The 26,311-nt window shown below is 38.2% G+C and overlaps 1 protein-coding gene across 6 annotated transcripts in view; it reads left to right on the plus strand.

Annotated features, from left to right (window-relative positions):
• Window positions 1–260: 260 nt before the first annotated feature.
• Window positions 261–26,311, plus strand: part of neo1b (neogenin 1b) — a 145,968-nt gene continuing 119,917 nt past the window's right edge. For 3 of the 6 annotated variants that reach the window (XM_077209973.1, XM_077209971.1, XM_077209975.1), the window contains exon 1: window positions 303–773. In XM_077209973.1, the coding sequence (XP_077066088.1) occupies window positions 698–773 (76 nt within the window). In that variant the 5' untranslated portion in view covers window positions 303–697. Of the gene's footprint in view, window positions 774–26,311 lie in introns of all 6 variants that reach the window. The other 3 variants (XM_077209974.1, XM_077209976.1, XM_077209972.1) reach the window with 3 other exon arrangements.

A 26,311-nucleotide genomic window follows, 5' to 3' on the forward strand; every position in this document is an offset into this window, starting at 1 on the left:
AATATTTTTTTTATATCAAATATACCCATGGCTCAAAGAAAGATATATATTAGCTATTTAAGCTACTAAAATGCCGTTTTGTTTAAAACAAGTAGTGTGAATTCTATGTTAGTATCATTAACACACACTGATCCAGATGTGCGCATGCGCATTAGGCACCAACACACCGTGATTTTTGACTTTCCCGGGCCAAAAAAAATCCAGAATCCTGTGAGAATCCACGCCTTCTTTTTCACGGACCAATACCCACTACAAACCCCAGTCTCCAGCACCGCACGCCGTGTGCCTATGCTGGATACTCCACTGCGGTTCTGTAAATCTGTTGAACGCACGTTGAAATACACCGGTCGGTCTTTTAAACGATTCGGAACCGATTTGCAGGCGCTGCCTTTGAGCGTCGCCTGTGGATTGACTTAATGCCTCCTTTAAAAGCCCTCCTCGGCTTTTTAAGTTCAAGAAAACACCCGGACCCTTCGGCGTATCGCCTTTGACTTTTGCAGGAGAATTAAATGTTTATTTTTTTTGCCACCGGCGGAGCGCGAGATCTTGCCGGTTTGCGGACGATGCTCAGCGTTTTTGTATAACTGTTAAAGCACCTTGTTCGTTCTAGTCGGTAAAACTTTACCTCAGAAAGCACAGTGGATAACTTGTGCATTTCTCCGAGATTATTTTGTGTATTTTTTTACCTCAGAAAGTGATGGCGGAGCGGGGGGCACGGCTGCTCGTGTTTTTCACAAGTCTCATCGTTCTCCGGTTCGGCGGTGCGGATAAAGGTAAGTTCCGTGTCTCTCGTCCGTTATTAACGTTACGTGCGCCGCGCGGCATCGACAAATCCCTCTAATGATAACGTTTGACAGTCTGTTCCTTCACTAACCTTTTCTACCATCTCGTTTACTCTGATTTTTGCCCTGATTTTTATCATGCACAGCCTGGTTACTCTGGTTATATATTTATTTCTGTTTAATTGGTTATAGATCTGAGTTGTTAAACGCTTGAAGGTTTAAATTCTGCAAGGGGTCATACATGAACTTGCTATTTAGTGACCGTGACGAAGTAAATCACAACACAGGTTGCTTTGAATGTAATGTGTATTGTAAACTTAATGTCAAATTAGCAATAGAGATTTTGCCAGGCTTAAGTCAATGATCCATAAGCCATTACAGATGTGGAGGCTGTTGGTAAGTAGGCATTGGAAAGAAGAGCACTTGTAGAAAGCATCCATCTATCCATCCATCCATCCATCCACCCATCCATCCATCCAATCCAGAACAATGCAGGAGGTTGCTCTTGACCTCGCCTAAAAGAGCTGTGGTTGAGAGCCTAAAGGTTATTGATTGACTGTTGATGGTAATGACAGGGTCAGACATTTGGGAACCTTTCCTGTTGGGAATGATGAAAGGGAATTTTCTGGCTGACTCAAATGAAGATCAGTTCCCTCAGATGCTGCCACTGAGATTGCTGTGAGGGGAATTTGTAAAATGACACCAAATGTTTTAACAGGGGAAATATTTGCTTTTTTTTGTGTTCTTTGACTTAAATCTACATCAATTGATGTAGATGACTAAATGCCGCCAGCCCTCCCCACCCTTAAATAAGAATCAGATGTATTTATTGTTCTTATCATGGTTGCAGAAATCTCGGAGAACCGAGATTTTTTTAAGCTGAATAGCGTATGTTTAGTCTTGTCTTTTCTGTGTTTTAAAGGATTCTAGATATGGCTTGAATTGGTGCTTTGTACATTTGGCCAGTTTCGAGTTACTAATCATGGCTTCCCTCTGAAAATAAGTTTTTGTTTATTTGAAACACATTTCCCTGAGGTTTCAGATGTGCCTATTTTAAAGCCAAGCCACAAGTCCTCGCTCAAAGATAGTCTGCTTGTAAATTCACAATGTTTTATAGAGTTTTGTAGATTTCTTGTTGGTACTTTAGTGGAGAAAAAACCCTTGTCAAATTGAATTAGGCTCTGCACTTGTGGTACAAAGCTAGTTTATTTCAATATGGATTAAAAAAAGCTGCCTTTCATACAGGACACAGTCTTGAATTCAGAAATCGCTAGATGAAGTGGAACATAAATGAGAAATGTTTTTAAAAATTGAACTCAATAGTGTCTTACGCCAGAAGTCCGCTCTAAAAAAATAGTCTACTTCACTGGCTTTTAATGAAATGCTTTATAGGTATATGCAAAGTAGTTGGTTTGATGGAAAGTCCTTGTAAAATTTTGTAAAACAGAATCAACCTTTCCTCTTGTATGGTTTTGTTTGTTTAGATTTGACATGCAACAGTTTAGCAGAAGCATCACTTCTGAGCTTGTTTTCTCCACTCTTCTGTCTTTCAGTAGCTACATGCGGTTAATAATCCTATTCATAGCTCAATTCGAATGATAATAATAATTTGGAGGAGGGGGATTAAATAATTGCCATGCAAACCTTTGAATCTAACTAGTTATGATTCCAATGCTACTCTTCACGTTTACGGAAAGTTTGTTAGCTAGGTTATACAACTACTTTCACAAACAGATACAAAAAACATTTAGCTGATTCACAGCCTGCTGACAGGACAAAAAACTTCTTGCCATTATGATTATGAAGACACTAAATTGTGCTTTTTGCCTGCAAAGAAAGTTTGTTTGTAATACATGTTATGCATATTTGAATTTTCATCCGTTTCTTTAGGGCAATTTTTCAATGGTATGTAAAAATTGAAATAAAATCCATTAAGATGAAATGGATTCAGATGGAGGAAAATCTGTGCACATAAACTTTGTCAGTAAGTGGTGGTTCTCTCAAAGACTTTTTAATTTTCTTGTGTTTTACTGCTCAAAGCCCGCCTGTGGTGAAAATCAAGCTTTTAATGTTGCGTAGGGTGAATTTAAGGTGATTGGGACACTTTTTGCCTTTGAGATGACTTTGGGAAAAAAGTATCCCAATCAACCAGAATTCACCCTGTCTAAGTGGCTTTTTAAAAATGCTTTAAGACAAACCATGTGTAAATTCATAAGTCAACACCATTGCTAAGTATTTTCTCTTTAAAACTGCAGTGAACCAAAGACAGTCTCAAAAACACGGTTTGAAATTGCTGGTGTTTCTGACGTCACAAACTACCTTGTAACCGATCAGGTTAAAGTGTGATTGTCAACGAGTGGATCTCTGAGTGAGTGAGTGGAGGCGGGGCTCTTTGCATATTCATAGAACCGCGTATATTAAATGAGGCAAGGGTGTAGAGTTACATTCAAGATATTTAAAGGTGTGAAGAATTTTTTTTTCAAGGAAAAAGACGCTTTAAATATATCATTTTGGTGATCAAAGATGAGTTTTAAGGAATACAATTATTGTACAAGAGGACTTTAATACTGATGCATCATAGAAGTGTTAAAAGGTTTATCATGTGAAAACCAGTTGGCCATCTCTTATGCCACTTTGAGAATGGGTCACAATTGTCATGTAGTCTTCGCGTAATTGCTTTTGGCACAGCAGGTAAACGGCACAAATGGAGACATCTGTAGCTATCTCCATCTCTCATTAGCTGTGTGTGTGTGTGGTTGGGGGAGGTGGAGGGGGTATGGTCTGGAAAGCAAGCTTAATACTCATCAATGTCAGGCTGAATGATTGAATGACATTTTAACGCATCCAGTTGACCCCTCACGTTGCCTCTGCCAGTAGGATATCAACAGCAATCTCATTCACAAGGCTAGAGGGTAAATTTGTGAATCTCTGCACTCACTCTCGTGGTCTGGCTCTTTGCGAGCGTGAGGCGCGTAGCCATTTTCTTGCCGCCTGCAGCTGGTTGAGAAAGGGAGACAAACACATTCATCGTGTGTCTTATCTGTGTGCTCTTGTCTAAGTGTGACTGGCAGTGGGCAACAGAGTGTTTGGTTCTCCCCGCAGCTGCTTATCAATTTGTAGAGATTTCACCTTCTAGATCGCCTATGGCTGACTGATATGGTGTGTTATTTTAGACGTAGTTGTGAAGTGTGTCGCGTTGTGGTTGGATGGAAAGACAAGTCATTTGTTGTTTCATTTTACTGGGGAGCCTTTTGTTAGATCGGAGTCATTTGAGAGTTAAAGTAGCTTGACAGAAAAATAAAGTTTTGCAAGGCGGTCATTGAAATTCCACAGATTTCAGACATTAGAACAGTTTGAACCACTTGACAGTACAGACTGTTCAAATAGTTTTCTAGATCATGTATGTCTTACAGTGCGTTCACACCGCTGCCGGCAAGAGCGTCAAATTGGCCGGAAATCATTAATTTTCAATGTGAGCCAGCGGCGAGTAGAGTTGAAGTCAGGTCAACTTTATGGTAATAAGCTATGACGCGGTTCGGCGGTAACCAACAATAGTGTTGGGAATTAGCTGCGCAACACTATTTATAGGCAACATTTCTGCGCTAGAATGCTTGTTTTTCAGCGGGAATGCAATTCATTTGCTCAAAACAAGACCGATTTGACCAGTTGCATTAAGGCCACACTTCAACCAGGACAGTTATTGTAATGTAGACTCCACACAAATCAATGTTAATGTTAATTAAAGACCAAGTCTAGTAAACGTCTCCTATAAACTCCATGTTGAAATTGGACTAGCAGTTGACCATGAACACAAAAGCCACACCACACAAATGGAAAATTTCGTTATCAAAGTAAGACCAAGCAGTCGATCTACGTCAGAGCACCAAAGCGTCCACGAATCTTTTCTACGGCGTCATTGGCAGGGCGGCGGCAGTGTGAACGCACAGTAACGTATGCTATAAACTTTCTTTTCCACAGAGTTTTGCATTTAAAACAACTTGAACTGCTTATTGTATATATCATACAAAACAGGGTTGTGCAGCATTCAGTATCTTTTGAGAATAAATTACTATTTAATTTATGAATTGACGTTGCAAACAGGATGCAGAACTGCAATTTGTATTTTAATATAAGGTAGTAGAAGTAAAGAAAATGAATTAATGTAACTATTTTAAGAAACATTTTAATGTTTGCTTCACAAAGCCTTTAATTTTTTTAAATCTCTAAAACACTTTGAAGGCCTTATGGACAGATAGCTAGAGATAAGTGCCAAATATTGAAATTATTTTGTTTATATATTTCATCATATTTTATAAACTAAAATTTGTGGAGTATGGTGGAGGAACACTTTAACGCTTTCTTTCCCAGAATGCATTACCTGCAATTTCCTGCCATTCCCGTTCAACTTCCTAATCCAAATCAATTTAAATTCCAGTTCATATATTGAAAGTTTTTAATTCTTCATTTCTGAATTTGGCCCAAGCCTGGTACAAACTCATACTAGATAATGGTTTAGATGTGCTATGTAGTATGTATAACCTTAAAATACTTTTAAGCATCGTCATTGTTATATTCGTCTCCATTCTTACACTTATTAGGGTGAAAGTGGTGATTGGTCACGTCTTTAAAATGTCCAATCTGATTCAAAGCCGACTGAACACTCTTGCGTCATTGCAAGCATAAAAATTTAATCTCTTGCAAAAATCTAGTTTGTTCTAGAGCTGAAAAGTTAAGTTTGCCAATACTTTTTAGTCTGAAACACGTGTTGAAACTCTGTGGTTTGGTTTTGTGGAGCCACTGAGATCCATGAGTGTGGAAAGGATGGAAAATTCTAGCAGGAGTGTTGCTGTTTGCAGTTGGAAGACGTATTTGTCCTTCTCAATATAGCTTTTCACTAGGCGGACCCTCACTCTCAGCCTCTTACTGGGAGAGGTCAAAGCCCTGAAAGACAGGGGTCACCCTTGATTTCTCCTTCTGTGGTCTCGTGAATAGAGAACTCTTGCTGGTTGTTATTGCTTCTCCAACACCTCTCCTGTTTTTTTTGGATCCTGCTTGTAAAGAATGTCTAGATTGAATGTGGTTGTGGCGAAGGAATCATTTTAATGAGGTCAGGAGAGACCTTGCTGAGAGGATCCCAGTGTTTGACTCTTGCTATGAGGGTCTAGATACATGGCTTTTGAATGGATTGAATGTCTTAACAGCTGTCTGTGAAACCCTGAACAAGACATGACAAAACCAGCTCTAGTTGTACACCAAATCATCCAAAATCCAATGCTTAATTTCAATCTGTTCTTGCTCTTTTAAGTTGATATGGATTTGTATCCATCAAAGCTTTGTCTGGTAAACATCCATACTGATGCTCCTCCTTTTCCCCATTATCCTGATTATTTGATCATTTGTCCTTACAAACTCGGCATATGTTCTGTGTCGAATAGCAATCACTCCTGTTCACCCCCTTCCATACAGTAAGTGCTGTGGTTTTCCCATTGGGTTTAGCAGGAGGCTATGAATAATGGAAGAGAACCTTAGCTGTCTCTAAAACGGTGATTAATTGGTTTAATTTGATCATGTTGTACCGTTTGGGCTCCGTACACCACCTGATTTGTCCTCCACCTGCTAATGTCTCGGCTACGAATGCACACTTTGACCCTCCTGTAAATGAAAGTCCACTTAAAGAGACTGAAAATGTCATTATTTACTCAATAACACAATTACACAAACTGAAAAAGTAGATATTTTGAAGAATCAATGGACTCCTTTGTATCAAAACACAGACATTTATCATCTTTTTTGTTTCACAGAGAAAGTCAGACAGGTTTGGAAAGACATGATGGTGAGTAAATGATGACCGAACTTTCATGTCAGTGGTTCAGAAGATTGAAATGGTTCCATATTTTAAGAAAATTTAAGAATATTTTAAGAGTTTCTTTCACTGACTTAGTACTGATATCTGGATTGAGTCATGTCTTTTGAGCTGTCCTTTCGAAAGTAAATGCAATGGCCTGCCATTGTAATTGATCTCTGATTGGTAGGTATGTAACCATGGAGAGAGTTTTCCAGTTCTCCCGGCCACATGCTAGATGCCTCCTGCTGATATCGGCTCACTTAGTCTCTCTGTAGGGAGGGCAAATTACTGCTATTCTTCTGCAGAAACCTGCTGAAATGTAGTTAGCCATTTATAGGTCTGAACACTTTGGCCTAATTAAATGGATGGCCCCACTCTAACTCAAAAACACAGGTCATTAAATTAATTATTGATCATTTGTACTGCTCTTAAATGTTCATTTTTATCTTTGCAAACCTCAGCTATTCCTGAAAATACACTTATTGTGATACATCCATTGACTAAAGTATCTGAGATGCCATTCTGTGTAGCTTTATTTCTTTCATACCTTGAGCCAAGCCACAATCCCTGTCTAAACCAATCTCTATGTTGTCTTACATCTTACAAATGATACATTTAAAAAGGGCAGCCAAGCTTACATTAACGTCCCTTTGTACCCCACATTACCGAAAGGCTATAAAGGGCATCCAGGCTCAGAGATGACTGGCGAATGATAAACCGGCCTTTCCTCCTCATTAGCTTCATGGGAGAGATGGGCTTCGCTTGACCCTTGAAGAGCTGATGTTGGTGATGTGGACCAGATAGCAGAGGTGTTTTTGAAACACAAGTAGGTTACATTATTGTTGTTGAATTATTAAAAAGTTAGTAACTCTATGTAGGCTGTTCTATGTGAGACTCTTGTTTGTTTGTTCTTTTTTTTTAACATTATGGCCCATTTTTGGGAAAACATTGTGTTCCTGTTCTTTAGCATTAGACCTAGTGTTAAGTTTTCCTGTTGCAAGTCAAAAATTTGCGTGCAATTTACGAATAAGCAGCAAATAATTGTCACAATCCTTCTGATATGTAAAATACTTTTTGATGTAGTATTCTTTGGGTTCACAGCAGGAATTGCAAGTTTCAAAGGAGGTAAGTGAAAATAAAAGTGTGAACCTTCCACAACTAACATAATTTTGATCCAATTTCTGAAAGAATGATCAAATTACCAGAAATATTTAATAAATGATCATGCTAGTGTTTGTAGTGTTTTATGAATGACAGGCCAAATTCTCCATTGCAGATTCTGTGAGTGCCTGCTGATGTGAGTTAATTTAATGATAGTGTTGTTTTCCTCATGTTGTCTAGAAGCCAATTTCATCCTCAAGTAGTGGCAGATCGCAAATATTTCGCAGGGTTTATCTCAGAAGCTGTAGCCTTGCATCTGAAAGAAATGGCTGTTTTTGCTAATTAGACATGATTGAAGGCATGTCAGGAGTACATGGAGAATATACATAGAGTTATAATGGCAGGACACATCCATCAAACATGCACCGACTCAGTGAACTCCTCCCAGGGGACACTGATTAACCCTTACCAGGGATGAAATACATTAATTGTGTGCACCCCCCCCCCCCCCCCCCCGCCGTTGGCGTGTACTGTCTGTTGTGTATATGAAGGCCAGGACGTGATTTAATCATTGGTGGTTTATACGCTGGGTTCTTGGTGCTCCGTCCTTGCTGTGCATACATCAATTACACACACAGACGCACATGTGCTTTAATAAGCCTGCAAGTGTGCTGTTGCCAGTAGTAGTGTCACTAAGACTGATGGTTGTGACAGCAGGCGGGTGATAATTAACCAAGATTCCTGCTATTCGCTTTCTATCACATGCTCACACACTTCTGTATGGAGCTGAATAGAGGCAGGACACATTGTGTGTGTGTGCATCCTTTTAAGGGGCAAAAATGGTGCACTAAACAAACCAGGGTCGTTGGTTCAAGTGCTCCCTCAGGGCAGAGCAGGTGACCAGCATTAGCTAGTGGGTAGTTTGTCCCAGTCTAATTAAAGTAGACTCCACATATCCTTTTGCTAAGACATTAGATATGCCCTTGATCATCCTGTGGCTATTAATATATTAAACAAAACGGAATGAAGCACATTAAAGGGTCTTTTAAACTACATTCTCGTCCCCTTTCACATATTTTAAGAGAAATTTAGACTTGATTTTTATCTCTCATGGAGAAAAATACAATAACTTTTTTTTAGGATTAATAACCAGTGGGCTAATATCGCCGACGATTATGCTTAATTGGGAGAAGCAGAAATCGTGATCGCGATTAAAATACGATTTATCGTCCAGTCCTATTTCAAAGTTTCTCCACGTATCCTAGCGGTAACTTTTCCACATTTGTAACATCGATGTTAACCAGCTTTAAATTATTGCTTTATTAACTACTGGCAAGTTTTTAGGCTGAATTACCTACAACAGAAGCCCAAAATAATGACTACATTTTGACATTGACAGAAACAAATATCCTCACGCTTCCCATTGGAAAAGGAAAGACATTTTGTGTTGAGTGGTTTGAATTTAATTTAACACCCTTTTGGCAGGTGAGCAGAGTTTCTCGTGTTTAAAGAGCCAGTAAAATTAGTTCTGGAGTTATGGTTTTCTGTGTTTTCAGTGGTTTTCTGAGGGACACAGTTTGTTACACTGATGAGTTTTCCTATGGGGAAGCTATTGTGGGTTATGCAGGAAGCCTGATCATCTGTCTTAACTTCCTGTGTTAATATGGCCGTGTGTGTGTGTGTGGACATGAATGAGCTGAAAGAGTTTGTATTTTGGCTTAAAAGACCTGAGTTGAGAATAACATAGACATAGTTTATTAAATTTGATGTGAAAAAAGTCTGCAAGAGCTAGAAAAACCTTACACTCAATGGGCCTCATTCATTAAACTCCAGTAGAATGAATTTGTGTAAACCATTCATAAAATGATTTGCTTAGTCGCATTAAACTCAATGCTATATGCTTTACACTAGAATGCTTTTACGAACAATTTACGCTATATTCAAAGGCCAAATAAAGTTCTTGCTAAATCGTTGCATTAAATTCAATGCAATGCTTTACATAAAATCAATTTAAATACATTTTTAATGTGCAAATACTACTACATCTCCTCCAGCGAAAGTCTGTTGGCACATTCTGTATATATGTTAGCAAACAACACTTTTACAAGGTCTGCAGTGCTTTCCTCAGTAAACTTTTGTCTTGTGAAGGCCTTGAAATACCCTTGTTGGTGTTTGATGATGCCGCCCCCCGTGTAACATAAGATTTGAGCAAAAGTTCTGAATCTCTGTTAACTGTATTCTTCATCTGTTCATTGTTACGATCTCTGTCATCATATTGGCCCTGACGGTGAATTACGGCATGTAATTGAAAAACGATGGGGGTAATTTAACGACGTGTACGGCTCCCCGGTGACCTGTGGAAAGTGTTCGCTTCCCCTTATTTTCCCCTTTTCCGCATCCGATGCCATGATTGATGGCCACAGTATTTATCCAGAACCTCAGCGAGGAAGAGGATGATTGGCCGTGACCAATTCTGTTAGTTGTTGGGGGGTTTGGAGGCTCGCTTTTGTCCCATGATACGTCTGTGTCGTTTCAGGACGTGCTTTATTAATGAAAGCCAAAGGCCCGTTTATAAACACATCGGCAGGGAAATGGAAGCTGTGCTTTTAAATGCAGAGGATTTTGAAGCTCCATTATTGTGGTTAACCTTCCTTTCTAGCTTATCTCACCCAGAATCCTCAGAGGAGAGCCGCTCAGAGCTGTGAGTCATAGTCTTTTTGTTAGATTACGTGGGTGTGAAAAGCAGCGAAAATATTGCACCCCTTGCATGAGTTTAGGAATTGCAGATGCGACTTTGAGATTCTTGAAATGCAAATGTCATTGGTGCCCTCAACTCTAGGAACGTTATTGCTGGAAGAAAGTCTTTGTCAGGCTTTCCAGGAAGCGTCGTGGGTGGGTGACGCCTCAGTGGTTGTTTAACTAAGCTTTCTGTTTGGCTTCCAGTTATTTAATTCTTCAATCATATACCTTCCCTAAATTGGAATTACTCAATTTTTACCTTTCAAATGCACTGAAAAGGCTGTTCCACGTTGCAACTCAAGTTGCATTGAACTCTATGGAGAGACTGTAAAGTTTTGAAGCAACTTTCAAAGCACAGCCAATGATTACTGGACAATTTGCATGAAATAAAAACAAATGGGAGACTGCATATCAAGATTCAATGAGTTGTAATACACTATAAAGATGACATTCAGAGAATAATCATTGAAATATACACATTCTATGCTATTAAATGCATGAAAATTGTCCTCCTGTAACAGTTTTCATGTTGTTCATGTTGTGGTTGAAATGTGTTTGTGTTGGTAAGTGCATTGAATCTCTAATGCAAGTGATATGAAACAGCCTTAACGGAATAGTTCACCCAAAAATGAAAATTGTAATTTATTCACCCTCATGTTGTTTTAAACCCGACTCACTTTTTCTACTGGTGAACCTGAAATAATATATTTTTGAGAAATGTCTGTTTTTTTTTTGTCCATATAATGAAAACCAACTGGACCCAATGTTGTTTAAACTTCAACATTCTTCAAAACCTCTCCTTTTGTGAACCACAGAAGAAAGTCATACAGTTTGGAACAACATGAGCGTGAGTAAATTATGACAGAATTATTATTTATGGGTAATTTTTTATCCCTTTAAAGCTTCTCAGGGTCTCTAAAATGTCAGAATGTTCTTTATTCTTTACAATTTATTTTTGCTCTTGAATCATAGATGTTTTGATTAATGTCTCTCCAAGGTCTCAACAAAGCCATGGTTTCTTTAGACCCCTGACATGCATGTAGCCTTCCTTTTAAACCCTCCAGCTACATTCTCTCTTTTTCAATGTTGTCCTTTTTTATGTTATGATGGATTTATCCACTGAAAAAACAATTTACTTTCCCGGTGCAATTTTGCCTTGACGACAGTGATAGATAACAGAGATGTCAGTTTATTAACAGTTCCTGAGTAGTTTATTCCGCTCACTTTGAGGACCAGGATATGTTTTTTTCCTTCCCATCCAGAGAGTTTGAGCATACATTTCTTTAAAGCCGTTCTGAGCGCCTGCTGAGAACAGATAAAAGCAACGCAGTGGAAGAGGAGAGTTGGACTCTAATGGAAGGGGCAGTTGCAGACAGGTGCGAAAGAGAAATAAAGGATAAAAAAACAGAGATGGAGATGAAAACGAAGCCTTGGACGGCGAGTTCCCAAGCTTCATGATCCACCCAGCATGGGCTCCACCTAGAGATTATTTTTGATATAAGATCATACCTTTGACCTACACCAAGAAAAGAAATCGAGTTAGTCTTTGTAATAAGACCTGGGACCCACTTCGCTCCCTGTCCGTCCGTACCCGTTTTTTCTTTCTAGTAGAAATGGAGACAGAACCGATGTTTGAGCACCTTTTATTTTACAAACCACAAACCATTCATGCATGAACAGACTTTCAAAACCTAGTGGTGCAATGATATGCACTTAACTGGTCCAAACTTGGACTGTTAGTGATTCAAAAACAATCAATATCTACAACAATCAAAACATTTTTCATCTTTTACCGTGAATGCCACATTTTAAAAACACTTAAGTCTTAAGTTAAAAGCAGTTTAACTGAAAGTTGAGAGTGATTCCTGTGTGAACTTTTTGCAGTCAGGGTGAGTTGATGTTACTATAGTTTTCGTGATCCGGTCTGTCGAAACTGACTTTTTTTTCCGTTTTAAGACATGTTCACACCAAGGATGATAACTATAACCATGAAATTTTAATAATCATTCTAGTTCTAAGTGAATAGTGAAGTTCTCATCTCAACTTTAACACAGAGGAACAATATTATTGGAATTGCTTTCAGAATCACTGATGAATGATAAAAACATTGAAAATCAATCCAACTTTAAAGAGCTTGTAAAGCTTTAAAAGCAGCAGATGACAAAAAAAAAGGTTTATTATTTTTAAGTGATAGATTGCACTAAACTAATGTGTTATTTTGGTAAGTTTGCCATGTCTAAATGTAAACGATCGAGGTGAATTCGTAGTTGTGGAAGTGCAGAGGAAAGCATGTTGAAGTGTGTGTGTGTGTGTGTGTAATTTACAGCAAGCAGTTTTCCTTGTTCTGCTTGGAATCCGTTATTTATTTCCTAATGCCTCAGCTGTGTTTTAATTAAGGATGTGTACTTGCTGCTCTGTTGGAAATTAATTTACATTTGCCTGAAAGTGAAAATAAGAAGTAATCAAAGACTGTTCAGATCAAAACCGGTGAGACTGCAGTACAATTAACAAAACCCTGCAGTGCAGACCCTTTATCGAACAGATATTCACCATTGACCCAGTTTGTGTTCCTCTGGGACTCTCGGCGCTTCTAGAACCCGTTTAACCTTCTCCAGCTAATGATGGCGGTCAGGTAGGAAGCGCAGGCACAGGACGGTGAGAGAAAGTGGGTATTATTAACTCTGTTTTATTAGACGACTCCCTATGGGTTCGAGCGCTTTGAGGTGCGAGTGTTAATTGGTGTTGTTTTAAAAGCCTTTGTTCTAAAGAATAACTGTGTGCAGAATTGGGAGACCAGCACACTTTTTTCTTTGAAGGATGTTGAAGCGTCTATATTTTAATGCTGATAGTCCGTGTAAGGTTTTCCATTAGTGATTCGATCATGACGGCAGCACCAGATATCATGTAAATTGCGGCCCAAAATGTAAACCACACTCGCAGCATTGGCTGTGGTCTTCTGCGTGTTTATTCTGGCATTGTTCCTGTAGACACTAGCTTTTCTTCTTATCTCAGACTGCCATTCACCTGAGTGTGTCTGTGCATGTGATTGTTTCCTCTCTTTAATAGCTTTTCTATGTCAGCCGTGTTGCGCAATCATCATACATGAAGCCATTTCAAGATTGTCAGCATTGCCCATCAACATACTTTGCAAATTAATTGAAATATACGTCTAAAATCTTCTTAACACAGTCACAATAGCTTTTTTTTCTTTTAGCTATTGAACCATTCAGGTTTTGCATTTTGTAGATCCTAAGAACTTCCTTAAATGTAGTAAGAATCGCTGTAATGCACTACCTCTCATGTCTTTATCAGTTCGTTCAGACCTCTGTTTCCCATCCCAGGAGACATGATTTGTTTCCTATTGTGATGTTATAACTCAATGTGTCCAGTTTGTGAAGCAGGTTCATTGTGAGACTGAGCTACAGTATTAAGTGTTAGTATTGTGTTTTTGGAGAGCTGCTCTCTCCATAGGGCTTTTGTCTGTCAGGCTCTTTCTGCGGCTGAGATGTTCGGTGTAAACCCGTCCTACACCACCGCCCCCTTCCCCTCCTGATTCCGCTGAACATGAGCTCCTAAATCAATGAGAAAAAGGCAGCTTGACTGTGATGGGCCTCCCTTTAAAAGACCCAAGGATTGAGAGGAGGAGGGGCGGAGAGCCGAGAGACTACATATGTGGGTTTTTCTTCATTTGTACACAGACATACACACAATCCAGAGGGGTTGGTGAACATCAGTCACTTCAGTGCTATTCTCATGCCTCTCTTGAGAGAGAAAGAGACTGGAGACTTCAGCTGTGGAATTACTAAAAAGCACCATAAAAAGTATCTTAGAAGTTGTATATACAAACTCGTGCTATATTCTTAGTCTTCTAAAGTTGTTTGATTGCTATGTGCGAGGAGCAGACTGAAATTTAGGCTGTGTTTGAAAAATATTGCTCTTTACGTTCCCTATAGATTCAATTTGGCGCATTGTGGTTTAAAAAAAAAAAATCCCCTTCATTTAAAAATGCAGTTTTTATTTTTTTGGCTGAAACCATAATTTTATATATATATATATAATATGTGTAAATGTATTTTTTTTTATGCATTTTTGGATGCATAAATTACAATTTAGAGTTATTGAATTTTGAATTTAAGTATTGGCCTTTTATCAGTATTCTCCAGAATTGCCACCGGAATCAAAATGTTTTTCTTTTTCAGACTAGTAGCTACTTATAGTGCAGCTGATGATGACAGACCACACACACACACACACACACACACACACACACACACACACACACACACACTCATACCATCAGAGCAGGTGTTCAGTAAACATCCTCCGCAGGAGTCTTTCAGCCCTCCCACACACTCACTGATGGCTCTGTGATGATTTGAACGTTATTGCTCAAAGATTGCTCTTTTATAGCTCAGGAGATATGTTCCTGGTTAAGTGCGAGTTGAGATCCAGTGACCGCATCTATGGCATAATGTTGATTGCCACAGAAAATAATTATGACTCATCTGTCTTTTTTCACTGTCTTTTTTTTTTAAACGAGGTGAAAATTGTGGTTACTTAAAATGGAAGTGCATCGCCAATGTAATTAGCATTGTGTTTTAGAAGAAAAGCCACAAGAGTAATTTGATAGAGTATAACTTTGTCCTGAGTAGGGCTGTCCCCTAATAGACAACTAAACATTAGTAGACGAGAAAAGGCTTAGTCAAAATTTTATTAGTCGTTAGTTGCAGAAAAAAAAATCCTTTCGTTCCATCCAAAAATCCAAACCTTTACCTAATATCCATCGACCTCAAATATTGCTTATCATTTGAAACATGTAAGTAGTAGCAACTTTACATGGCCTCTCCCTCTAACGTTAACTTAACGCTGTTATTAGGCGCATATAGTGTGTGTGTGGAAGCTGAAGTATTATTGAGACGCCGGCGTGAACACTGAAAACATTATTTCCTGATAACAGCGGAAACGACTTAAAATACGCCGTTATTTATCGTCATACAGAGAAGAGTGGTGCATAATTTGAAACTACTTTTATTTGTGTACACACAATGACAACAAAACGTTGTGCTTTTGTAAAATAAAGAACACAAACAGGATTCGCTTTCTGTCGTCTCGGTCTTCATGAACAGGAGCGCATCACAAAGATTAACCGAAACTTAGTGCTTTGCGGCAAGCTTTATGTGTGGGCTTGACTGCAGAATAGGCTATAAATACCCCCCATAATATAATACTTTAATATTTACAATATAAAAGTAAATATTTTAAAAACTATTTGACTAATGGCTGCTAGTTGGCTAGTAAAATCTAAAGTCAGGGGCTGCCCTAGTCATGATAACACTATTCACACCATCCTTACAAGAATACTGTAAAGATTGATAAAGCTCTATTTACCCAAAGGAATTATTTTGGTAATGCAAAACCAGCCACCTAGAAAAGTAGTACCAGTTATAAATGGCCGTTTACAGCTCAAATAATAAATGGGGTTTTACTGAATTATTAATGCAATTCATGAGCTTAATTTCTGCTTAAACTCTATGAAACAGTTGCCCGGACTACTTCCAGTGTGTGTGTGGGTGTCCCGATTAAGTTTTTTTTTTTTGTCTCCCTCCAATCTGATCCAAATCACTAAATATTGAATATATGCCAATATAGAGTCCTGATCCAATACTTGTATTTTCTTAGTGCTTGGTGCACACTTTAAGTACATTCAAGTTATTAAAATAAAATTTATAGAGTGCGATTGGGTTAAAAATGTTTCCTCTGTTTTTTGTTACGTTGTGGATTTTCTGTATATATTTTTTTTATAAATGCAATAAAGTATTTTTAAAAAAGCAGTCCAATTTAAATAATATAATATTTAAATAGGCACATAATATTTATATTAATTTATTTTAAATAAGATATTATTATAATAAATAATATTTAAGTATGTAATAATTGTTTATTTCTTATTTGATATATATTTATTTTTTGTAAACTGAGGGACAAATTACAGTTATTTGCGATATCTGAAATTACGCCACCAAACCAGTCCATAAAGATTAACTCGTATTAAACTGGAAACATTCCTCTGTAATGGTGTTTTTGTCGGCACATTTCATGTTCATGTTGTGGTTTGTTCTGTTTGGAGTTCACTTGGAGTTTAACAGTTTGTCGTGAACGTTTTCCTCACAAATAGTGAAATACGATCCTTACGATCCACATTCTGTTGCTCATTCTTCTCTCTCTGCCTGTAAATTATTAGATTTGTGGTTTCTTTTGGATCATGTAATCGCACCGCTGAACTCAAACCCAGCACCACCCCTTTCCCGTCACTAGTTCTCACTTGATTTGATCCTGATTCTCTTTATCCACCTGCCTTTCTCCTGCCGGGTGCAGTCGCTGGGAAAATAGAGCCCGCATGAAGAAGCCCTTGAGTGAACAGCAGCTCTGAGAGAACACGATGAAGCCAAACTCATATCTCAGGCTTGTATGAAGCAAGCGGCTCGTTCTGTTTCGCTTGAGATGGACTGACCCTTATTTCTGAGCGACGTGGCCGTGCCATGAGCAGAATTCAAATGAGCTTCTTGAAGTCAGTGCTGTGGAAAGTTCTGTCAGATCCCAAAGTAAACGGATAAAATATTAATCTGTCATAAACCGGATGGTTCCAGCTGTAATATCTGATAGGATCCGCCACTTTGAAGGCATTTCGGCAACTGTAAACAGCCTACAGCCAAGCTAAAGAACTACGAGGCAGAAGATTTATTATTATGAATCAATTTAATTATTTTATTAGCATTTTTACTTGTTTTGGATGGTGTCCATTCGCTTTGTTCGAATCATATATTGGCACCCCGTTGTTTAACTAGGATGATCCTCAAAAAGATGCATGAAAACTAACCCATAAACCTTTAGCATAGTGTTTTTACTGTGAGCATATTTATAAGCTGGTGGTGCTATTGCAGAAATGTCGTAGGCTGTTTGGACATGATCGTATTTGTCCAGATTTTATTGTTTTCACAAGACACAGATTGCTACAGACAGGTTGAACGTACATCTCTGTTTTTAGCACGAGTTTCTGGGTCTAATGTTTACTTTGATATGCGGTAAGCTATCTGGGGCCTTTGGCAGCGCTTTTGCCGCTGGTTTATTTATTTGAGGATGAATTATACACGCTGTCCTTGGTGGAAAAGCCCTCAACTTGAGTCTCTGAATTTAGGTTGAGAAATATCGGAGTCTTGCTTGTCCTGAAGTTTCTTTTTGAATGCATGTGCCATTATCTGTTAACATATTATTGATATATAGACTGGTTATGTTGCATCTAAGTAATTGCCATTTTGTTTCATACTTGCAAATAAGTTCGATTTTCTAAAGTCTGTTTATCTCCAGAATCAATAGAAATTGCTCTTTGTTGTTGTCTGATCTAAGACCAGTTGTGATGCTTTATTTACGATGGATTCCAGTGGTGTTTGTTCACTTGAAGTCGTCCCGTGTCAGCGTTTAATGAAGACCCCTGCCTCGTGCTTCAGGTCTCTGGCCGTCGTTCTGTGATTTTTACTGGCATCCAGGGCCTTTCTGCAAACAACTTTCTTCATGGATACCGCCATGCTCCTTCTCGGCTGGTCTTTGAGCCTCGAGTCACCATGGTGACGCTCATTAACTCTCCATTCAGTGCTAATTAATAACCCTTCCTAAGACAGGGTTGGAGAAATGGTTCTGCGTGTGAAAAAAACGAGTTTGTCCCAGGTCCTTGACTACCTGTCATACTGTAAATGATTGTCCTTTCAATTCCTGGCCCGCCTTCCCTGCTAATATAGCTACATGTAATTTATTATTCTTGATTGAATTGGCTGCCACTCCGTGTCAAGTTATTATGAGGTTTTAAGAAGTCATTTGTTCTGCTGTAATTGTTTAGAGTCGGTTTACAGTTGTTTAAGGCGATGGGATTGGATAACCGAACTGTCCATTTAAGTAAGTTATTTATATAGTAATGTTTTGGAAGAAATTAAATATCTTCTTGTGTTATATAGTATTGTGTATAATACTATGTAAACACTTTAATGTAAGGTTAAAACTTTGATTAATTATGTTTTTAACTCTTTCCCCGTCAGCGTTTTTGAAAAGTTTTCGGCCACCGCCAGAATTTTTGATCATTTTCACAAATATTTCATGGCCCCTGGAATATTTTGTTGTGTGAATATCTAAGAAGAATGAACTTCAAAGAATGAACCCACTGCTTTTAATTGAGAAAAAAAAACACATTTAATTCTAGCTTCATGCATTCTTTTTATAAACACTTGAATGTGGACAAGTTTAATAAAAAAAAGCAAAATTTTTGAGCAAAAAGCTGAGAAAATCACATTTTTGTCCAAGAATATGACTGGATGGTATTCAGAAATAAAGCTTAAAGTCCATCTTAAAGCTTCACAGTCCTGTCGCTCGTCCTGGGTCGACATTTTATTCGGGAATGTTAGGCAGTTGTGCTGTTTAATGTCGGTAAAAGCTGCCCCTACCGTATAACAGCGAAAACACTGAAAGCCGGAAATTTCCGTCAATGGCGGGAAAGCGTTAAATGTTTTATCAATTTATTTCAATTATTGATTATTCATTTTTGTGGATCAAAGAAATTGTGATGCATAGGAGAATTAACTCAAAGGTTGGTGTCACCTTGTCTAGACCAACGCTGAATTTCCTGCGGTAAATGCATGTGTAATAAAGTTACTGCGGGCTACGAGATAACCATGCATAGGACAATATTGGTTTTGTAACCTTATCTCTGACAAGCCGTAGGATTTGTGCCAGTGAGTCTGTCCTGAAGGAGTGTGTGTGCGCGAGCAAGCGTGTCACAGCTCTCAAACCTGTCCTGGCAGAGTTTGTTTGCTGGTGGGCATGAGCGCACTCGTTTTCTCCAAATGACACCATGCCCTCGCGACCACCTCATGTGACCAAAGCAATTCCGGTTACACAGCGAGAATGTTTATTTATATTCGTGTTTTCTCACGTTCCACTGACACACGTACACTGTTCCCTGGCGAGCATCTCAGAGGATCAAATCTCATGTTAGTGCAGCCTTTCCATTCAATTAATTTAGTTATTAATCGAATCTCTCTGTGCGGCACTATGCCGGTGTCTCGCTGTCATGGCGACGACCCACCTTGATCTATTTGCATTGTAATGGGAAGGTAATCCAGTGTTTCTTCCCTATTCATCTGCATCTTTTTTTTAAATGCCTCCGCACCGAGATGTCAGCTAATCCGGCCTGGAGAAGTTAAATCCACGTAAATGCTTTACAGTCATGTGCTGACCGGGAGTCAGGGTGCCTGACAGTTTCAGTCAGAATATAACGTTTGAAAAGAGTGTTAGGTGAGTTTTAGTCTAAAATCAGTTCTGAGTGTAACAGTGTTTTTAAAAGGTTTCAAAAGTATCCAAAAGTCTTGGAGGGGTGGAGTTAAAAATGAAAGGCTTGACTGATGTCAGCCAGAAATGAAAGATGACAAAGACTGAGAGATGACAAAGAAAAAGTTTGTTATGGTGCAAATGAAATCAAACGAGCTGTGTCTGTGAGTCTTGGCCACGTTGCTCTTGTAAAAGAGATTCTTAACCTCAATGTGCTTCTTTTCCTTGTAAAATAAAGGTTAATAATAAAATAATCTAATGAGACTGAGACTGACATGAAAATTGCAATAATTCCTGACTTTACACTGAAATTACATTGCAAAATCTGAGGCTAGCACTTTATTTTACAGTCCTGTTCCCCATGTACCTACATTGTACTTATTAAAATAACTAGGTACTTAAACTGAACCTTAACCCATGTTACTTACCTTATATCACCCAGTACTTTCTTAACTAAGTACACATACTCTAGAATTAAGTGCTACTACAAACAGTTTATTTTAATATATGAACGTGGTCCAGATCGTTCAACAGTTTTCCAGATCTGATGTTCAGAAGGTGAGTGTTGTGTAAATCCTTCAGACTGTTGAAAGCATTACGTTTGTTCTCACACTGAGATGTGAATCTTCACAGCAGAATGATGAAGCTGTGATTTGGTGGTTTCTTTCTCTGACTCAACATCCTGCAATTTCTTGCTGAACACTCGTTCCTGAAAGATTTATTGTTCATTCTCTCTCGTTTTTTTCTTTTCCATGTATAGCATGCCTCACTTTTTTCCTCCTTGTGCTCTCCCTTCGACTTCAGCACAGTTTTAATACATCAGCTCATTTCAGATTCTCACCTTGAGATCATGTCAAGTTTATTGTTGTGGCTTTTTAGCCACGTTTCGGTTCAGTCCCTCAGATTAAAGACCAATTGAAAGCTTCTTTTGGATCCGTGTTAAGCGTCTCACCATAAACATACCCTCCTTCCCTTGCCTTCGGCCCAAGGGGCTTCATAAATATCATCTCAACCGTCCAGGGTGATGATGAATTATTTAGCTCACAGTTCAGGCATCGTGGTTTGCTCTCGTGACCACATTCTGTGGGTTCAGGAGACGTCACATGATTCACAGATTCACCTGCATGTGAACCCGCGGCGTAAGAGCCCCGCTGCTTCACAACAGAGCTTTTCAATAATGAAGGGCATTCGCGCTGAAGGAGATCTGCTCGCTAAGTGCTCATGCAGGAGCATCTCTGGTTGTGCACAAGATCAGCCCGACAGCAACACTGCAATCTAGATTTGGGTAAATCTTTCTATTGTATCATTCAGGGTTTGAGCCAGGGTTTGAAATTAACACCCTCCAACTGCGGGGGAAAATCAAGTGTGTCGGATAACGCTGTCAAATCAATTCGCTTGGGAACTTTGTGTAAGACAAATCTGCGCAAATACTCTTGTGAGTCATTATGATCTATTAATACAGCGTATTATGCAGAATCTGCATAATTTTTTTTGGCTAGTAGAAGTTCTGATTGGCCGCCAACTTAAAAATTTTGTAGCCAAATTGGCCGGTGAGTGAAAGTTAATTTCAAACTCTGCATCTTGCTGTCCAACTTTCTATTGTTGTATCTACTGAATTGACCGTTTGCAAAGACGCAATAGACCCTTTAGTTACTGTTGCATAATATGCATGTGTACGCTATCGCCGTTTTCACGGATTTGCGTTTTTGAAGTTTACATGGACATAACGTTTTTTTAAAAATTCAAAACTTGGAACCTGTTTCAAGGTTTGCGTTCTCGAGCCGCCAAGCACCATTGTCGTGCAAATGAGTGGCCGGAACAAGTTTTCTAAAAGTTTTCTATTTTCTGTTGAAACCTTGTCGTGTAAGCGGACCCTAAGTTAATAACTAATGATTTTTGCAATGGAAGTGAATCAATCAAAAACTAACTTTAGCTGGACAATAACTTAATTCTAGAGCTGCTGTAATTCTAGATTTCCTGTTATCACTGTAACGCTGCTTTGAAACAATCTATATTGTTAAAAGCGATATAAATGAAATTGACTTGACTTGGTACTACCTCATGCCGCTCACACCAAACCATGTTCTTACGCAGTGAAAAATACATTGCATGGCAAAGAGGACACTGACAACGAGCCAAGACAGGAAAGATCAGGTTACTTTTGATATGAAACAAAAGTCTCAACTTTCAAATTTAGTCATTTAAAAAAAGAAGCAATAGATACCTTTTTGTGGCTCTTTTAATGTTTCTGACAGATCGCTGTAGTGCCTCAGTTAAAGCTGCTTGTGAACTGATCATCTCTTCCTTCTAGTTAATTTTATAGCATCAAATAAACATGAATGAACATCAGAAGGAATGTTGTTTCAACCGCGGAAAGATCGACGTCAGTACACACCGTTTTTCAAGTTCAAATCCACTGACGTAAATCTACTAACTCTCCTGACCGCTTTGTCGGACAAAATGGCGGCTCATGATTGGTCAGATCCCCTGTCATTCAAACTCCCAGTGAAGGGTAAATTGGTCTAATCTGTCCTTCTATTTGTCTATTGTTCTACCTGTCTAAGATTCAATCTATTGTTCTGTTTTATCTATAATTCTTTCTGTCTGTTGTTCTGTCCATCACGGATCCACCACGACCCTTATACTTCTCATCGCACATCCTACGATGCGACTATCGCAAATGCGCACATCGCGATACCGATGCTAAAACGATATATCGTGCAGTCCTAGTTCCCCGAGAACTAAATGTTCCCCTATGTCTGTTTTGCACAATGTCACTAGCTGAGCAGAAATCCATAATCATGTTTCGCTTGGTCCCTTTAAAGTTGCGTTGGATTTTCTCTTTAGTGTATCGGTTTGAGGTCCATTTATCACTGTTTTCTATGTTCGTAGAATTAGTTTGTGGATTAAATATATAGGCTATAAACTTGAACACGCTAAAAAGCGGGTACTTCCTCCATTAGTTCTAGGAACTAGAAAAAGGTTCCTTCGGTGCGAAAACCCCTATAGATAAACAGAAACAATCATAAATATAGATAGATACAACAAAAGAATGATTTACAGATGAATAGATTGACAGATTTCTATTGTTCTATCATTCTATCGCTCGTTCTGTCTATTATTCTATAATTTTATGTCTTTCCATCTATCGTTCTGTCTATTGTCATTCTACCCAACAGTCTATAGTTTTGTTGTTCTATGAATCTATATTGTTCTATAATTCTATTGTTCTATCTTTCTGTCGGTCTCCATGGCATTTTGGAGGCACTTCACAGACGGTCATGGAAGGAGTTGGACTAAATTTAGCCCCAGAAACACAGGTTCATTCTCATATTCACTTGCTCTTTTGCACTCTTTGTGCCCTTTACTAATGCAAGTCCATGGGGGGGGATCTGTGTTCTTGGAGAATTTCAATAAAATTGCACTTGCAACTCTCCAACCACGCAGATCCACGTCATTATCAAGGAGCTTTTCTGAGAAAATGGCTGGACTGCAAATAAGATATCATTTTTAAGATTGGGCATAGCAAAGGTCGTTTCGGAGGCAGAGCAAGTTATTGCATTTGGATGAAAGATTATAAAGGCCAACATTTTATTTTCCTTTGGAATAACAAGCAGCAATAAATCGTTCACAACAAGATCAGGAACGTGTATTAAAGTAAACAGGGCTGATTTTGATTTCATGGCTTATTTTTGCCCTCTAAACAGCATCTTTTATGTGAGTGAGGATGCCCTTTAGAACAGGATTTAACTGTGACATTTTCAGAATATCTTTCCACGGATGTCAACGGTGCATTTGACTCTCCCCCGCAGTAGCTCTATGTCTCCATAAAGAAATAAGGTTGAACAAATCTCCATATATTCAGTAATGCTTCTGCCGGAGCAGCTCAAAGTCACAAAAAACATGGTAATCTCGCAGTCAATCTCATGACTTTAAATCAGATTTTTGATTGGGCACAGATTTCTTATTAATCAGGAAACTTCCATCACGGTCACATATGAATGAAGGAAATGCACCGATAACCCCATTTCTCTTCAGAGAGGATGTCGTGGATCATTTTTTGGCATTGGCCCTATTAGATTAAATCTGCCCCCGGCCCAGGTGGGGGTCGTACCCTCGGGGAATAAATCGAGGGAATAAAAAACATGTGCCGGTTAATCTGAGTTTATCAGACTTGTTCGTAAACTAAATCCTCTCTAGGTTTGGTCAAGAACAATGGTAGGTCAGAGCCAATGGCTTACTTAAAACTGTGAGATTCACATGATTTTAAAACCTCAGTCCATATGGCTTATATCAGGGAGAGATTATACCAGTCGCTGGGACACTTGCTTGCATTTTTATCTTGTTTAAAGAGCTTATGAGTACGAGTTAAGATACTGAGAAGAGAAACAATTATCTGAATGCTTCCTCATTTTGCTTACCGGCATGTTGTGATTGCAAATGTGGTTTAAAATCCAAAAATCATTAAACTGCTGACGTATATACAAATGACTTTTGTATTAGAGTCTACTTTTTTGCAAGTAATGTTGGATTAAATCATTGGCTGAATGAATGTGATTAATGAAATGTAATTATACTTTCTTTTAACAATGATTGCACATTAGTTGTAAACCAATAATGGGGATGTTCCAAACCATAGTGAGGTTTCCTACCTAGACAGCATTTTTATGCTTCATAGGCGAGTTCTCGACCAAGGATCTAACAAAAAAATTCAAGATTTGGGGTTTTAATTGTCAAAGCTTGAAACCACTATTCTGAATTTCTCCTCCATACGTGAAGAATATAAGTCATTGTTGCCTTTGAGGATAAAAGTATTCCCAGAATTAATTGTGACTGGACCAGATTAATCAGCTAAAATTTTTAAAAAAATCATAATTTTGAGATGGTGGGGAAAAGTCCTGTATGTGTATATTAACAAGATAATAAATTAAAAACATATAGAATTGATAGTATTATAAATGATCAAATATATGGAATTTCAATTATTTGTTTAACTCAGAGAAGTATTGATTTTTTACTAATAATTGATTTTTAAAAGTTATTACCAGTGAAAATTGAATCATTGAATCAAATCGAGGAGCGAATTGAATTGAGATCTTGTGAATCGGAATCTGATCTAATCGGGACCATTGAATCGATACCCAGCCCTAATATTTATGTAAACCGTGCTACACACATGTGATGATCAAATCAAGATTTGGGGGGAGTGGAGGGTAAGAATTTAAGATTCAGTCATTGAAACACATGACGACTGCATCTGGGTTTTTCATATCAGTTATTTGGGGGGTTTCAGTTAGAATGCCTCAGACGTCCGCTATGTTGACGTGTGCTCAATTTCCTCTGGCTATATAATTTCCTTGTTGGCTAGATGAATGTCAAACTTGTTCCTAGATCGGTGCTGTGAAGTGTTATTCATGCTGTGCTTGACCCAGTTACCTGTGTGTTTAGTGCTGATCTGGAGTCAGGCCCTTACACACTCTCTCTATCTCTCGGGTTGATTTATCATCTCAGCACCTCTATAGGCAGTGATGTATGACTTCCCCTCTGTTCTTAATCTCACCCTATAGAGCGATAAACACCGCCAGGTCTCGTCCTCAACACGCCACTTTTCTTGCACCGGAAAACTAAAGCATGCATGCAACAAGGTCCCTGTAGAGTTTAATGTATTTGCATGCACGTACATGCACACATTGCATGCTATTTTTTTCATGCTTGACTTGGAACGCTAGCTTAATGCTTAATGCAATGTATATATTGTACATGCCTATTTTTATTTTTTAATAGTATGAAATAATATGCAGTTATAAATGTTTCAATCACTGTTATGCTACATTATTACATGAGCTCAGCACATATGCATGTTTAATTTGACAAATGCCGTTCAGTTGTTTAAGAAAACAATAATTTCAAACATGTTTATTTACTTGGAAAAAGTCATGATCAGTGTTAATTAAAACTATTATAAAAATGAATCGAAATGCAACTGAAATAAAATATTAGATGAAAAACGTAACAATAGAAATATTTCCTTGGTAACTAACTGAAATAAAATAAGTTTAAGTCAGTATTAGAATGGCTAAAATTGAAATAAATATAAATTAAAGCTAAATTTAAATATAAAAAATAAAGAAAAAAGCACATAACAAATTTACAAAAACTTAAACTAAATATAATATGAAAACTGAAAATATTAAAAATAAAAGCTAATTCAAAACATCAGTAAATGCTGTAATTAGGGATGAATCCATATGAAAATTTTGGCCGATACCAATAACCGATAATTCTTTATATCTGAAAGCTGATAACCGATATATTGATTACAAAAACAAAAGTCTCACCATTAAAAGCCATGGTTCTTGTTAAAAGTTCTTATTATAATGTTATGTAGCTTATATGACAGACTTGTGCTGCACATGTTGCACTGAACTGTATTTTCCTTTTTGAAGTTATTTCAATCATATGTCAAGCAATT

The sequence above is a fragment of the Siphateles boraxobius genome, unplaced genomic scaffold (assembly GCF_051911475.1).
Source record: "Siphateles boraxobius isolate OS27281-9 unplaced genomic scaffold, OSU_SipBor_1 65, whole genome shotgun sequence".
NCBI lineage: Eukaryota > Metazoa > Chordata > Actinopteri > Cypriniformes > Leuciscidae > Siphateles > Siphateles boraxobius.